Source organism: Budorcas taxicolor, chromosome 4 (assembly GCF_023091745.1).
Source record: "Budorcas taxicolor isolate Tak-1 chromosome 4, Takin1.1, whole genome shotgun sequence".
Taxonomy (NCBI): domain Eukaryota; kingdom Metazoa; phylum Chordata; class Mammalia; order Artiodactyla; family Bovidae; genus Budorcas; species Budorcas taxicolor.
The window spans coordinates 89,620,406-89,637,178 of NC_068913.1; the positions used below are offsets into that span (position 1 = coordinate 89,620,406).

General features: G+C 38.6%; 1 protein-coding gene across 1 annotated transcript in view; it reads right to left on the minus strand.

Annotated features, from left to right (window-relative positions):
• IQUB (IQ motif and ubiquitin domain containing) overlaps positions 1 to 16,773 on the minus strand; it is a 73,949-nt gene that overhangs the window by 37,259 nt on the left and 19,917 nt on the right. The window contains exon 6 of the mRNA XM_052638476.1: positions 13,827 to 14,037. Within this exon, the coding sequence (XP_052494436.1) occupies positions 13,827 to 14,037 (211 nt within the window). The remainder of the gene's footprint in view (positions 1 to 13,826; positions 14,038 to 16,773) is intronic.

Genomic DNA, 16,773 nt, shown 5'->3' on the forward strand with positions numbered 1-16,773 from the left:
CTCTGAACTAGAGAAAAGGGTGGGCTATAAATCCATCTGAGCATTTACCTCTTTTAAGAACATCTTTGACAAACTTTAAGAAGAAATAAAAAAAGAATGCTTACATTTCAAATCATTGCAGAAAATATTAACAACCATAAATGTTTGTGCAGAAAAAGACCCAAAAATTAGAAACAAAATGCATAAAGCAAGATGAGAGAAGCAAAATCAGGCATAATGGTTACATTTAAAACTATGAAATGGCTCAATTTTTGACTGAAAATAAAATGTTATATATATTTTTTTAATCCAATGACATAATATTTTCCAAAGGTACACTTAAAGTGATGCCAAAGACTATGGTTAAGCACAAAAGGATGATAAATATGAACAACAACAAAAAAACAGATGCAGCTATACTAATATTTTGAAAATAGGGAAAAGACTAAAAATTCAAACCTTGGAGAAGATAATTTTATGATGAAAGGTATGACTTTCATCAATTTTATGATGACCGTCATGAATATTTATACTGAAAATCACAGCCCATCAAGTCATATAAAGCAAAACTTCTATCAGTTATAAACACTACTGTGGTGAGTATATTTTATTTTATATAAACAGAATATAAATGAGTTAATCTATGAGAGTCAGATAAAGAGTTAAAAATCAAATTGCCACAGTATGATTAACAAGTTGAAATTAATATACATCAAGCTCTAAACATCAAAGATGAAAGCATATCTTATTTTCAAAGCTCTATGAAGCATTTATATAAATTTAAGTAAATTCTAAAAATTTAACTAAATTTAAAGAAAATCAACCTTGAATATTCATTGGAAGGACTAACGCTGAAGCTCCAATACTTTGGCCACCTGATATGAAGAGCCAACTCACTGGAAAAGACCCTGATGCTGGAAAAGACTGATGTCAGGAGGAGAAGGGGCAACAGAGGATGAGGTGGTTGGATGACATCATCAACACAATGGATATGAGTTTGAGCAAACTCCAGGAGATAGTGAAGGACAAGGAAGCCTGGTGCGCTGCAGTCCAAAGGGTCACAAAGAGTCAGACACGACTCTGAACAACAAGAAGAAATAAATTCTAGGAGTAGGAATGGAAGAAAACATAAACCCCCAGAATCAGAAATGACAAACGCTGCATGTTTTTGGACACAGTGCAATTCAACTACAATTAATAACAAAGTTTAAAAAAGAAATGTATTCCTATCTGCTTAGAAATGTAAGAAATTCTATCAAAAATAATACTTAATCAAAAAAAGGTATGATTATCAACCATTATGGAAACAAAGGGGCTTCTCTGGTGGCTTAGCCAGTAAAATCTGCCTACAAAACAGGAGACCCAGGTTGGATCCTTGGGTCAGGAAGATTCCCTGGAAAAGGGATTGCTACGCATTTCAGTATTCTTGCCTGGAGAACTCTAAGGCAATAATTAAAAAAAAAAAAAAAAAGCACTACATATCACAATGCATGGGGTGAAATAAAAATTGCAAAAGGTCAATTTGGGAGGATTTTATATAATTAAGCCTCAAATTTAAATCAGGCTTCCCCAGTGGTTCAGACGATAAAGAATCCACCTGCAATGTGGAAGGTCCCCTGGAGGAGGGCATGGCAACCCACTGCAGTGTTCTTGCCTGGAGAATCCCATGGACAGAAGTACCTGGTGGGCTACAGTCCATGGGGTTTCAAAGAGTTGGACATGACTGAGCAACTAAGCACAGCACAGCACAAATTTAAATCAGGCACCTGAACATTGTGTATTGGGGCAGGGAGGATGGTGAGAGAGTCAATTCCTAGCCAGGCTGATAAGAAGTCTGGGGGTCCCCAAGGAGAGAGGGGTCTGGGGTTCTCAAGGAGAAGATAGGGGTCTGGAATTCACAAGCAGGAAGAAAGTACAAACTTTTTTTTTTTAATCTCTACATTCCTTAGTCTTAGTCACATAAAACTTTTTCCTTTAAACCCTGAACTGATGATTACACAACAAACAACTCAGTTTAAACTCTGTACTAAGGATTATATGTTAGGTCCATGTTAGGCCCATGAATGTTAGGTCCATGAATCAAGGCATATTTGAAGTGGTCAAACAGGAGATGGCAAGAGTGAACGTCGACATTCTATGAATCCGCAAACTAAAATAAACTGGAATGGTTTAATTTAACTCAGGTGACCATTATATCTACTACTGTGGGCAGGAATCCCTTAGAAGAAATGGAGTAGCCATCATAGTCAACAAGAGAGTCCAAAATGCAGTACGTGGATGCAATCTCAAAAACGACACAGAATGTCTCTGTTCATTTCCAAGGCAAACTATTCAATATCACGGTAATCCAAGTCTATGGGCCTCCCTGGTGGCTCAGCTGGTAAAGAATCCGCCTGCAATGTGGGAGACCTGGGTTCGATCCCTGAGATGGGAAGATCCCCTGGAGAAGGGAAAGGCTACCAACCTGAGTGGCTCAGAGGTTAAAGTGTCTGCCTGCAATGCAGGAGATCCAGGTTTGATCCCTGGGTTGGGAAGATCCCCTGGAGAAGGAAATGGCGACCCACTCCAGTATTCTTGCGTGGAGAATCCCATGGAGGGACAAGCCTGGTAGGCTACAGTCCATGGGGTCACAAAGAGTCGGACATGACTGAGCTACTTCACTTTTACTTTCCAAGCCTATGCCCCAACCAGTAACATTGAAGAAGCTGAAGTTGAAAGGTTCTATGAAGACCTATAAGATCTTTTAGAACTAACACCAAAAAAAGATGTCCTTTTCATTATAGGGGACTGGAATGCAAAAGTAGGAAGTCAAGAAACACCTGGAGTAATAGGCAAATTAGGCCTTGGAGTACAGAATGAAGCAGAGCAAAGGTTAATAGAGGTTTGCCAAGAGAATGCACTCGTCATAGCAAACACTCTCTTCCAACAACACAAGAGAAGACTCTACACATACATGGACATCACCAGACAGTCAACACCAAAATCATATTGATTATATTCTTTGCAGCCAAAGATGGAGAAGCACTACACAGTCAGCAAAAAGAAGACCAGGAGCTGACTGTGACTCAGATCATGAACTCCTTATTACCAAATTCAGACTAAAATTGAAGAAAGTAGGTTCAGGTATGACCTAAATCAAATCCCTTATGATTATACAGTGGAAGTGAGAAATAGATTTAAGGGACTAGATCTGATACACAGAGTGCCTGATGAACTATGGACAGAGGTTCGTGACATTTTATAGGAGACAGGAATCAAGACCATCCCCGTGGAACAGAAATGCAAAAAAGTAAAATGGCTGTCTGGGGAGGCCTTACAAATAGCTGTGAAAAGAAGAGAAGCAAAAAGCAAAGGAGGAAAGGAGAGATATAAGCATCTAAATGCAGAGTTCCAAAGAATAGCAAGGAGAGATAAGAAAACCTTCCTCAGCAATCAATGCAAAGAAATAGAGGAAAACAACAGAATGGGAAAGACTAGAGATCTCTTCAAGAAAATTAGAGATACCAAGGGAACATTTCATGCAAAGATAGGCTCGATAAAGGACAGAAATGGTATGGACCTAACAGAAGCAGAAGATATTAAGGAGAGGTGGCAAGAATACACAGAACTGTACAAAAAAGATCTTCATGACCAAAATAATAACAATGGTGTGATCACTCACCTAGAGCCAGACATTCTGGAATGTGAAATCAAGTGGGCCTTAGAAAGCATCATTACAAACAAAGCTAGTGGAGGGGATGGAATTCCATTTGAACTATTTCAAATCCTGAAAGATGATGCTGTGAAAGTGCTGCACTCAATATGCCAGCATATTTGGAAAACTCAGCAGTGGCCACAGGACTGGAAAAGGTCAGTTTTCATTCCAATCCCAAAGAAAGGCAATGCCATAGAATGCTCAAACTACTGCACAATTGCACTCATCTCACACGCTAGTAAAGTCATGCTCAAAATTCTCCAAGCCAGGCTTTAGCAATACGTGAACCGTGAACTTCCAGATGTTCAAGCTGGTTTTAGAAAAGGCAGAGGAACCAGAGATCAAATTGCCAGCATCTGCTGGATCATCGAAAAAGCAAGAGAGTTTCAGAAAAACATTTCTTTTTGCTTTATTGACTGAGCCAAAGCCTTTGATTGTGTGGATCCCAATAAACTGTGGAAAATTCTTCAAGAGATGGGAATATAAGACCACCTGACCTGCCTCTTGAGAAACCTATATGCAGGTCAGGAAGCAACAGTTAGAACTGGACATGGAACAACAGACTGGTTCCAAATAGGAAAAGGAGTACGTCAAGGCTGTATATTGTCACCCTGCTTATTTAACTTCTATGCAGAGTACTTCATGAGAAACACTGGGCTGGATGTAGCACAAGCTGGAATCAAGATTGCTGGGAGAAATATCAATAACCTCAGATATACAGATGACACCACCCTTATGGCAGAAAGTGAAGAAGAACTAAAGAGCCTCTTGATGAAAGTGAAAGAGGAGAGTGAAAAAGTTGGCTTAAAGCTCAACATTCAGAAAATAAAGATCATGGCATCTGGTCCCATCACTTCATGGGAAATAGATGGGGAAACAGTGGAAACAGTGTCAGACTTTATTTTGGGGGGCTTCAAAATCATTGCAGATGATGATTGCAGCCATGAAATTAAAAGATACTTACTCCTTGGAAGGAAAAATATGACCAACCTAGACAGCATATTCAAAAGCAGAGACATTACTTTGCCAACAAAGATCCGTCTAGTCAAGGCTATGATTTTTCCTGTGGTCATGTATGGATGTGAGAGTTGGACTGTGAAGAAGGCTGAGGGCCGAAGAATTGACGCGTTTGAACTGTGGCGTTGGAGAAGACTCTTGAGAGTCCCTTGGACTGCAAGGAGACCCTACCAGTCCGTCCTAAAGGAGATCAGACTTGGGTGTTCTTTGGAAGGACTGATGCTGAAGCTGAAACTCCAATACTTTGGCCATCTCAAGCAAAGAGTTGACTCATTGGAAAAGACCCTGATGCTGGGAGGGATTGGGGGCAGGAGGAGAAGGGGACGACAGAGGATGAGATGGCTGGATGGCATTGCCGACTCGATGGACATGAGTTTGGTTAAGTTCTGGGAGGTGGTGATGGACAGGGAGGCCCAGCGTGCTGCGATTCATGGGGTCGCAAAGAGTTGGACATGACTGAGAGACTGTACTGAGCTGGGATTATATAACAACAATGTATCCTGCTTGAGGACAGTTTCTCCTCCCTGAAAACCTTCTGGCTAATCCTGTTATCTTAAAATGTAAATTATGGGAGTGGGTCTAGTAAGATCTTTACGACCTCCAGACATTCTTTTGATTTATTGTAATAACTAATTTAAAAAGTATATAATCTCCTTGCTAACATGCAATTCTTTCTATTTACATAGAGATGATTTATTACTTTATTGTCAGAGTGATGAAGCTTCAGAATCTCATGAACTGCACTCTGGCCATAGATTCAAACCTATTTTTTCTCTGAACTTCAAAAGCCTAGTTCCCTGATCAGGTATTATACTTGCCAAAATCCTATCACTTCTTTGCCAATTCAAAATACTCAACAGTAATTTTTGAACAGTTATTATCTGAAAGGAACCTTGTAAGGTTTGATGGCACATACAAAAGTGAGAAAGGTATAATGCCTTCTCAAAGAAGTGAACATGTCTCTTTGCCTGTCGCTCATTGGAAAGACCATAAAATCCTTCTACTGGGACAGAATTTTTGCTTTTCATTTCATTTATCTTTACCCAAAAGCCTATCATTTTTCATCATTAGGTTTAAAGACTTCCTTTGGGTAAATATCCTTTGACATAAGGTTACTTCCTCTTACATTCTATTACATATAATTCAATTAAGTACAGTGTACTCTAAGTTGTTACATTCCAAGCATGATTATTACTCATGTTGCATTGCAAGGTTATTTCAGAATATATTACATTTATATATAACTTACATAATTAGAATTTACACTTTCCTTTCATTAAAAGTTTAGGTTTACTTTTAACACTAGTCTCTGCATCGAAAGGTTAAGTATCTGAAGCCGTTAAGTGTTGTTTCTGGCCCTCTTCTGTTAAAACCACTAACTTTCATGATATCCAGTTTACAGTTTTGTCAGATTATTTCTTCCTCCTCTCAAATTTCAATTTGAAATCATCCTGCTAAGGTCAAAGACTTGTCAGTCATGCTCTTTATAAGAATCCATTCTGTCCTTTACCAGGAATACATTATTCAGATACTGTACAGCTTGGTCTATTTGTGAATTTAAGAGCTAAATTGTATTCAGCAAAAGGGTTGTAAATTTAAGAACTAAATTATGTTATGAAGTCCAGAAAATCCATGATTGATGAGTAGTTTTTACCAGTAGTTTTTGAGAGTAATTTTACCAACCAAAAAATTTTAAAATTTGACAATATCTATATACTAAAAGGCAGTATATGAATAAAGATGAAAATTGCTTGCTTGTGGAAATAACTGAGAATATTTACCTCATGGGATTATATGGATGTTCCCAGAAAGCAAATAAAAATTGAATGATATTAGTAAGCATATTTTACTTCCTAGTTTTACATTAGAAATTTTTGGTACTGGTAATAAATTTAAGCCACTAGAATATTATTTAAACTATTTTGCCAACCTCAAAAAGCAATATGCTGGTCAGTTAGATTAACTAGGTGAATCTATACCTATATATATATGTTTTCAAATACTTTTATATCCATATGTATTCAGATTTTACATTTTGTTTAAATTATTAGTATGACTTTAAAAAAAGAAACAACCCAATGAGGCTAATTAGAACTATGAAAATAATGGATCTTATTTCCAATAAAATTCTCTATTAGATGAACAACCTCCATGTAAAGGTTAAAACATGGCGTCAGAAAAATACTATAACTCAACTACCAATAAGGAACAGAAAAACACAGGAACCAGGAACAGCTATAAAAAGCTAATTTTATAACTGATTTGACAGTTTCTAGAACTATACACAGAAGACAATGAGAAAGATGAGAGAGTCTTCCTAGTCTCATAAAATATTTGCTCCCTGGGAATGATAAGAAAAGCAAACAAGCAAACAAAAAAATTGGAATCCTGCATTAGTTTGCTAGGGCTGTCATAACAAAGTACCACAGTCTGGGTGGCTTAAAGAACAGAAATTTATTTTCTCACAGTTCTGAGGGATAGGAGTTCAAGATCAAGGTGACGGCTAAATCAGTCTCTCCTGAGGGCCTCGCTCCCGGGTTCATAAACAGGCACCTTCCTCCAGTGTCTCCACACGGTCATCCCTCTGTGCAAACGTGTCCTTATGGCCTCTTCTTAAAGTCATACTGGATCCGGGTCCCATACGACCCCGCTTTTTCTTCATTAGTTCTTTAAAGAACCTAGTTCCAAATATTGTCACATTCTGAGGACTGAAGATAGAGCTTCAACATTTGAATTTGATGGGAACACAATGCACCCCATAACAGATGTCAGTAACCTCCAGTATTCTCAAAGAAAAAGATATTAAAGCAACTGGTTCATTTGAAAGAATGCAATTATCTTCCCCGGTCTCAAGTTCAACTATAAAACGAAAGGGCAGTAATAAAATATAAAGTCCATACACATTCTAAAATTTCTGATATAAAATTAACTTGCTATTTTCAAGCAAGAAACAGAAGAATATACAATATTGTCCCCATCACTGGCAATTTCTATGCATTTGCTTTTAAATTTCTCATGACAAACTGGAACCCTGAATGGGGAAAGAGCCAAGAAAGAGTCATATTGAATCCCAGGGTCAGATCTGTCAATGGATGGAGCCCATGGAGTCGCCAGAGGCTAGAAGTCAAGGAACCTTGAGATTAAGAGGTAATAATTTAAAAAGAGAACACCATTAGCACAAGTTCAAACAAAACAAAGGGTCACTTCAGTTCAGTTCAGTCGCTCAGCCGTGTCCAACTCTTTGCAACCCCATTGACTGCAGCACACCAGGCCTCCCTGTCCATCACCAACTCCCGGAGTTTACCCAAACTCATGTCCATTGAATCGGTAATGCCATCTAGCTATCTCATCCTCTGTTGTCCCCTTCTCCTCCTGCCCTCAATCTTTCCCAGCATCATGGTCTTTTCAAATGAGTCAGCTCTTTGCAGCAGATGGCTAAGGTATTGGAATTTCAGTTTCAACATCAGTCCTTCCAATGAACAATCAGGACTGATCTCCTTTAAGATGGACTGGATGGATCCCTTGCAGTCCAAGGGACTCTCAAGAGTCTTCTCTAACACCACAGTTCAAAAGCATCAATTCTTCTGCACTCAGCCTTCTTCATAGTCCAACTCTCACATCCATACATGACTACTGGAAAAACCACAGCCTTGACTAGATGGACCTTTGTTGGCAAAGTAATGTCTCTGCTTCTTAATATGCTGTCTAGGTTGATCATAACTTTTCTTCCAAGGAGTAAGTGTATTTTAATTTCATGGCTGCAATCACCATCTGCAGTGATTTTGGAGCCCAAAAAAATGAAGTCATCCACTATTTCCACTGTTTCCCTATCTATTTGCCATGAAGTGATGGGACCAGATGCCATGATCTTCGTTTTCTGAATGTTGAGCTTTATGCCAACTTTTTCACTCTCCTCTTTCACTTTCATCAAAAGGCCCTTTAGTTCTTCACTTTCTGCCATAAGCGTGGAGTCATCTGCATATCTCAGGTAATGGATATTTTTCCCAGCAATCTTGATTCCAGCTTGTGCTACATCCAGCCTAATGTTTCTCATGACGTACTCTGCATAGAAGTTAAATAAGCACGGTGACAACATACAGCCTTGACGTACTGCTCTCCCTATTTGGAACCAGTCTGTTTTTCAAGGTCCAGTTCTAACTGTTGTTCCCTGACCTGTATACAGATTTCTCAAGAGGCAGGTCAGGTGGTCTGGTAGTCCCATCTCTTGAAGAATTTTCCACAGTTTGTTGTGATCCACATAGTCAAAGACTTTAGCATAGTCAATAAAGCAGAAATAGATGCTTTTCTGGAACTCTCTTGCTTTTTTGATGATCCAGTGGATGCTGACAATTTGACCTCTGGTTCCTGTGCCTTTTCTAAAACCAGCTAGAACATCTGGAAGTTCACAGTTCACCTATTGCTGAAGCCTGGCTTGGAGAATTTTGAGCATGACTTTACTAGCGTGTGAGATGAGTGCAATTGTGCAGTAGTTTGAGCATTCTTTGGCATTGCCTTTCTTTGGGACTGGAATGAAAACTGACCTTTTCCAATCCTGTGGCCACTGCTGAGGCCAAATTTTCCAAATTTGCTGGCGTGTTGAGTCCAGCACTTTCACAGCATCATCTTTCAGGATTTGAAATAGTTCAAATGGAATGCCATCACCTCCACTAGCTTTGTTCATAGTGATGCTTTCTAAGGCCCACTTGACTTCACATTCCAGGATGTCTGGTTCTAGGTGAGTGATCATACCATCATGATTATCTGGGTCGTGAAGATCTTTTTTGTACAGTTCTTCTGTGTATTCTTGCCACCTCTTAATATCTTCTGCTTCTGTTAAGTCCATACCATTTCTGTCCTTTATCAAGCCCATCCTTGCATGAAATGTTCCCTTGGTATCTCTAATTTTCTGAAGAGATCTCTAGCCTTTCCCATTCTGTTGTTTTCCTCTTTTTCTTTGCATTGATCGCTGAGGAAGGTTTTCTTATCTCTCCTTGCTATTCTTTGGAACTCTGCATTCAGATGCTTATATCTTTCCATTTTCCTTTGCTTTTTGCTTCTCTTCTTTTCACAGCTATTTGTAAGTCCTCCTCAGACAGCCATAATGCTTTTTTGCATTTCTGTTCCACGGGGATGGTCTTGATCCCTGTCTCCTGTACAATGTCATGAACCTCTGTCCATAGTTCATCAGGCACTCTATCTATCAGATCTAGTCCCTTAGATCTATTTCTCACTTCCATTGTATAATCATAAGGGATTTGATTTAGGTCATACCTGAATGGTCTAGTGGTTTTCCCCACTTTCTTCTATTTCAGTCTGAATTTGGTAATAAGGAGTTCATGATCTGGGCCACAGTCAGTTCCCGGTCTTGTTTTCGCTGACTGTATAGAGCTTCTTCATCTCTGGTTGCAAATAATATCATCAGTCTGATTTCGGTGCTGGCCATCTGGTGATGTCCATGTGTAGAGTTTTCTCTTGTGTTGTTGGAAGAGGGTGTCTGCTATGACCAGTGTGTTTCTTGGCAAAACTCTATTAGCCTTTGCCCTGCTTCATTCCATATTCCAAGGCCAAATGTGCCTGTTACCCCAGGTGTTTCTTGACTCCTACTTTTGCATTCCAGTCCCCTATAATGAAAAGGACATCTTTTGGGGGTGTTAATTTTAAAAGGTCTGGTAGGTCTTAATAGAACCATTCAACTTCAGCTTCTTCAGCGTTACTGGTTGGGGCATAGACTTGGATTACCCTGATACTGAATGGTTTGCCTTGGAAATGAACAGAGAGCATTCTGTCATTTTGAGATTGCATCCAAGTACTGCATTTCGGACTCTTTTGTTGACTATGATGGCTACTCCATTTCTTCTAAGGGATTTCTGCCCACAGTAGTAAATATAATGGTCATCTGAGTTAATTCACCCATTCCAGTCCATTTTAGTTTGCGGATTCATAGAATGTCGATGTTCACTCTTGCCATCTTCTGTTTGACCACTTCCAATTTGTGTTGATTCATGGACCTAACATCCAGGTTCCTATGCAATATTGCTCTTTACAGCATCGGACCTTGCTTCTATCACCAAAGGGTAGAAGAGTCAATTCAACAAACATTGCCTAGACCTAATGAGCAAGGTCCTATCTGGTGTCCTAAAGTATGGACATGGACAGTTAAGAGAACAGTATGTACAGAGCCACAGGGCAAGGAAAAGATCTCTGAGCACAAGCCATGGTATTAATTTCCTCAGGCTGATATCTACAAGTCATCTACTGTTACTGAGATAACAGTAACAGTTTAGATAACAAAAGAAGTCACCCTCAACATACTGCTATATATGTATAAAAAAAAAGACATAAAAATCAAAAGTTGCCCGAAGATAGTCTTGTCTTTGATATAGCATATTAACTTACATAGTTAAAATCATTCTCCTAAATTGACTTATTTTGCTTTTATTACTGAGGAACAGGTTATCTGGAGAAAAAGTTAAACTTTGATATCAGTTTTACAAAACTACGCAATTGTTACTATGAACCACAAGAGGGCAACAGTTTCAAAGACCAGAGTAAAGAATATAGAATGAAAATTATTATTATAAATTAGTTTGTGAACCAGAATTTTAATTCCCCCCAAAAGCAGCACTTTAACAATATTATTCTTGAAGTTCTTATTCAGAATTTTAGGCCTAGAAGAAAACTAAAAGATGTCTCTTTTTGTGTAAGAAATTCCATTTTCATTTTCTTCCATATAAATCATCTAAGTCGTGTCCAACTCTTGCAACCCCATAGACTATAGCCCGCCAGGCTCCTCTATCCATGGATTCTCCAGGCAAGAATGCTGGAGAGGGTTGCAATTTTAGCCATACATATAAAATATCTCTGTTCTTCTTTAATTTAGAAAATTTATATAAAATTATTTACTGTATAACAGTAACTTACAGATGCATATATCTTTGTATTTTTTAAGTACTCTCATAAATGTAATATTTTGTATTTTTCACTTATAAAGCCCTCTGAGGTAGATATGCCAGAAATTATTAAGTCCTTTTATAGATAAAGAAACTGAGGCTTAGTAGAAAGGAGTAATTTGTCCAAGTAAATACCATTAATAAGTAGAAATGGTAGAATCTCATTAAGCATATTTTCCACTAGTTTACACAGTTGCCTGTTAACCAAACAAGATAAGAATGATACCTTTTGGTCTATCCTTATAAATTTAGAGTATTATTTAAATAGAGCCCTGCTATAATACAACTTTACTTTTATACTTGTCAATAAGACCTTTCACAGACAACTTGCAAGCAGTGCTCACTATTTAACTATTAACACTAAGAAACAAACTTTGCTTTCATCTGAGAGAACATGGAAATAGAAGTACCATTTAAAATAAAACAGTATTTGCAGAGGTCAGTGACTAGGAGAAGGGGAAAGCAGACACAGAAACCTCAGGAGCAAGTTTAACTGTCACCTCCAAATACTGTCACATTCCCAAAGCCATTCAATTTTGCATGTTATAAAAGAGACATGTATTAATACTATTGCTTTGTTAAACCTGGTGCTTAACTGTTTCATCTTCAGGAAACAGCACAGTATCATAGAGCTACTTAAATAGACTCAACATCTGACACCTAAAATTGTATTCGATTAGAAAGGAAAGGATGACGTGAGTAACAGAACACGTAATGACATCCACAAGCACACAGTATATAAAGAAACAAAGTGACAGTATGAAAAATTGCTTGAAGTTAGTGTTATGAGCAATTACAGAGATGTCAAAGACTATTATTCCTTTGGATAAAAAGGTTGTGTTCAACTAAAAAAAAAAACTGTGGCTATTTTTAATTTTTTAAATTCTTATCTGTTATCCCAAGAGTGCAACTTTACTTTCTAGTATCTAAGGTAATAAATAACTCTTCTGGTTACTTCCACTTCAGAGGTACTGCTGGGAAAGGAGAAGCTAGAGAGAGCTGAATTGCTACATCCTTGTGTTCCCCCTCGTTCATTCATTTAATCATTCTACCAATATTTGTTGAGGTAAGTACAAAAAAAGAGATCATCCAAAAAATAAATGAGTCATTTGCTTATGGAGCTGACAATCCAGTGGTAAAAATTAACATTAAAAATGTATTGTTACTAATTATGGTATTATAAAGTAAAATTGGGGGTGCAGTGAGACCCATGATATAATAATTTGGATATCCAAGATGCACTGTCTGTCACAGAAGCCTTTGTGTAGGTGACATTTAAGATGAGATTAGAAATTGGGCACTGAGAAAAGGCTTCAAGAAAAATAGTGTATCCTGCCCAAAGTAAGGAGTGATTGGCTTGTACAAATAACTGCGGCTTTTTAACTGTGTCAATGACTAGCACACATCCTGTGGAAGAAATAAGCCATAAAAATCCAACGTGCAGAGAATACATATGTCTGTATGTGTGTGTGTGTGTGTGTGTGTGTGTGTGTGTGTGTGTGCTGAGTCGCTTTGGTTGTGTCCGACTCTCTGCGACCTTATGGACTATTACCCGCCAGGCTCCTCAGTCGACGGGATTCTCCAGGCAAGAATACTGGAGTGGGTTGTCATGCCCTCCTCCAGGACTTCTTCACATCACAGGAATCAAACCCGTGTCTCTTACATCTCCTTCATTGCAGGTAGTTTCCTTACTGTTACTGCCACCTAGGAAGTCCTATGTATGTGTATACACACACATATATTAATATTTATAATCATTGTAGAAGGGAATAGAAAAGGTATCTCCTCTAAAGAGGAGAATCAGAGGCAGGATGCTGGACTGAGGGGTTCAAGACAGTCCAACTCTGAGTTCACAGATTTCTAAGACCATTAAGACAATCAGACTGGACAATACTTTCTGTCTCACAGGGATAAGGATCAAATGAGATAATACAATAAAACTGAATAGGTTATTTATCTAAACTGAATAGGTTATTTACCTGTTGTTAATATAAAAGCATTTTCAATTTTACTCCGGCCTTAATTCCTGTCCCAAATCTAAGACACTATTCATATTTTAAAATTTTCTAATCCAGATTCCCCAGACAACTTCTTAAAATAACAAGGTCTTCCTTTTGTCTTTAGTAAACTTGTTTTCCCTACTAATGAAAAATTAATATTTTATGCAAAGATTATTTCAAACTTACGTTCTAGTGCATTATAAAGAAGTTCAAAATCTTCTTTTGTTTGAGGATTATGCCTCCGGTAATAATCCAGTTTCATCCACTCTTTTTTTTCTCTTATCTTCCTGTGTTCTTCCTCTGCTTCCCACTGCAACCTGAACATTTTCTGTCTTCTTAAATCCTCTACCACAACTTTAGCATGCCATCGTCTGTAGTAAGTCTGTATCACAATTATCTACAGTTAAATGAAAGAAAATAAAATATGGTCAACCTAATTAGACAAGGAAAAGAAATAATGATTATTTCTATTGCAATTCAACAAGTACTAAAAAATACTGAGTGTCCAGCTTTAGCTCTATGCCATAAATTCTCACATACATTCTAACAGAAATACAACAGCTATCTGACTTTGAAATCTAGTAGCAGGTATACCTTCATCAGTTCAGTTCAGTTGCTCAGTCATGTCCGACTCTTTGCGACCCCATGAACAGCAGCATGCCAGGCCTCCCTGTCCATCACCATCTCCCGGAGTTCACTCAGACTCACGTCCATCGAGTCCTTGATGCCATCCAGCCATCTCATCCTCAGTCGTCCCCTTCTCCTGCCCCCAGTCCCTCCCAGCATCAAGAGTCTTTTCCAGTGAGTCAACTCTTCGCATGAGGTGCCCAAAGTACTGGAGCTTCAGCTTTAGCATCATTCCTTCCAAAGAAATCCCAGGGTTGATCTCCCTCAGAATGGACTGGTTGGATCTCCTTGCAGTCCAAGGGACTCTCAAGAGTCTTCTCCAACACCACAGTTCAAAAGCATCAATTCTTTGGCTCTCAGCCTTCTTCACAGTCCAACTCTCACATCCATACATGACCACAGGAAAAACCATAGCCTTGACTAGATGGACCTTAGTCGGCAAAGTAATGTCTCTGCTTTTGAATATACTATCTAGGTTGGTCATAACTTTTCTTCCAAGGAGTAAGCGTTTTTTAATATCGTGGCTGCAGTCACCATCTGCAGTGATTTTGGAGCCCAAAAAAATAAAGTCTGACACTGTTTCCACTATTTCCCCATCTATTTCCCATGAAGTGATGGGACCGGATGCCATGATCTTCACTTTCTGAATGTTGAGCTTCAAGCCAACTTTTTCACTCTCCTCTTTCACTTTCATCAGGAGGCTTTTTAGCTCCTCTTCACTTTCTGCCATAAGGGTGGTGTCATCTGCATATCTGAGGTTATTGATATTTCTCCCGGCAATCTTGATTCTAGCTCGTGTTTCTTCCAGTCCAGCGTTTCTCATGATGTACTCTGCATATAAGTTAAATAAGCAGGGTGACAATATACAGCCTTGACGTACTCCTTTTCCTATTTGGAACCAGTCTGTTGTTCCATGTCCAGTTCTAACTGTTGCTTCCTGACCTGCATACAGATTTCTCAAGAGGCAGGTTAGGTGGTCTGGTATTCCCATCTCTTTCAGAATTTTCCAGTTTATATACCTTCATAGGAGACAGTTAGTATGATGTTAAGAGCACAGACTCCGGAATAAAAATTATTTTAAATCTTCCCTCTTCCTACTACTCACTAGTTAGTTAATTTTTGGTAAGTTACCTGCCATCTCAGATTTAGTACCCTCATCTGCAAAAGAGTGATAATAACACTATTGTGCACATAAGTGCTTAGCTCACGCCTGGTACACCACTGGTCCTCAATAAATACTACTCTTGTTATGAATATTAATTTATCTCTAGTTTTTCTTGTCATTAGCTTAGGCTCATATCTTTTAAAAATGGTGCAGTGCCGGGAGCCAGCGTGAGGAACTCCGCCCATGGCAAAGGTCATGAGGAACGAGGCTTGGCATACGCAAAGGCGTGATCAAGCCTCAGGAAACCCCCTGTTCCCGAGCATCTAACCCCCAAACCAGAGTCTGTTTTATGCTCTCACCTACACCTCTGAATTTACAGGGGGCTCTCCCCCATAACCGTTTCTCTCGGAGAAGGAGTAAACGTGCAGCTCCAGGGCAATAAAAATTCTTGGGCGTGACAAGAGTGTTTCAGCTTACGGACTCCTCTGAAGGTTATCTAGCCCACCTGTATAGGTTCGTCCGGCCACATGTGATTGTTTACAGCCTCCAAATCTGAGAGGCACGAGATGTTTTAGACTTACTAAAGGCAAATTCTTTTGGGGAGTTAGAAATTATTAGTATAGTGGGTTGGTTAGGAATTATATTGGTGAAGGGTTTTTCATTTGTTGTGTCAATAATTGCTGCTAATTCCCTGCTCTGGGTGGGACAAGGATGTCTCAGGTCAAACCTCTCTGCTGACAGACTAGCTTGTGTGACAGGATTATCCATACTGCTGCCACTACCACATGATCGTTTACTACCCCTCAACCATAAACAGCACAGAGAGTTTTGGAGTATTTTGAGAGTCTTAATTAGCATAGGGCTTTTTCTTCTTGTTGAGTCAATGATTGCCACCAGGCCTCCGTATCCTTAGGCACCTGGGAATATATTAATGTATTTGGAATATAGAAAAGGAAATACAGTAGTTTTTGATGTTAGCAATACTAGACTTTTTGAGTTAATGGATTTTCTCTTTTATAATAGACTACTGTGCTTTGTTATAAATCACTGTGTCCTTGTTATGTAAAAATGTAACTTTATCACTATCTTAAGACTAAACAGATCTTAAGGGGAGCATTGGTGAAAGGATTTTCACTTGTTGGGCTGATGTTTGCTGCTAAATCTCCATGTTCCCTGCCCTTATAATGAATATAACTAGCATATAGGAAGAAATAAGTATTAACCTTTAAGACTAATCATGTTAACCTTGGGTTAAATAAATTCCTTTCTTGACTGTAACTCACTACACCCTCACCCTATAGGAATGTAACTTTACTTGGAGGGTGGTGCCTGGTTTAAGAAAAAACACCCTTGGAAAAAATAAGTTTTTGGTTATCAGAAAGAAAGGATCATAAAATCCCT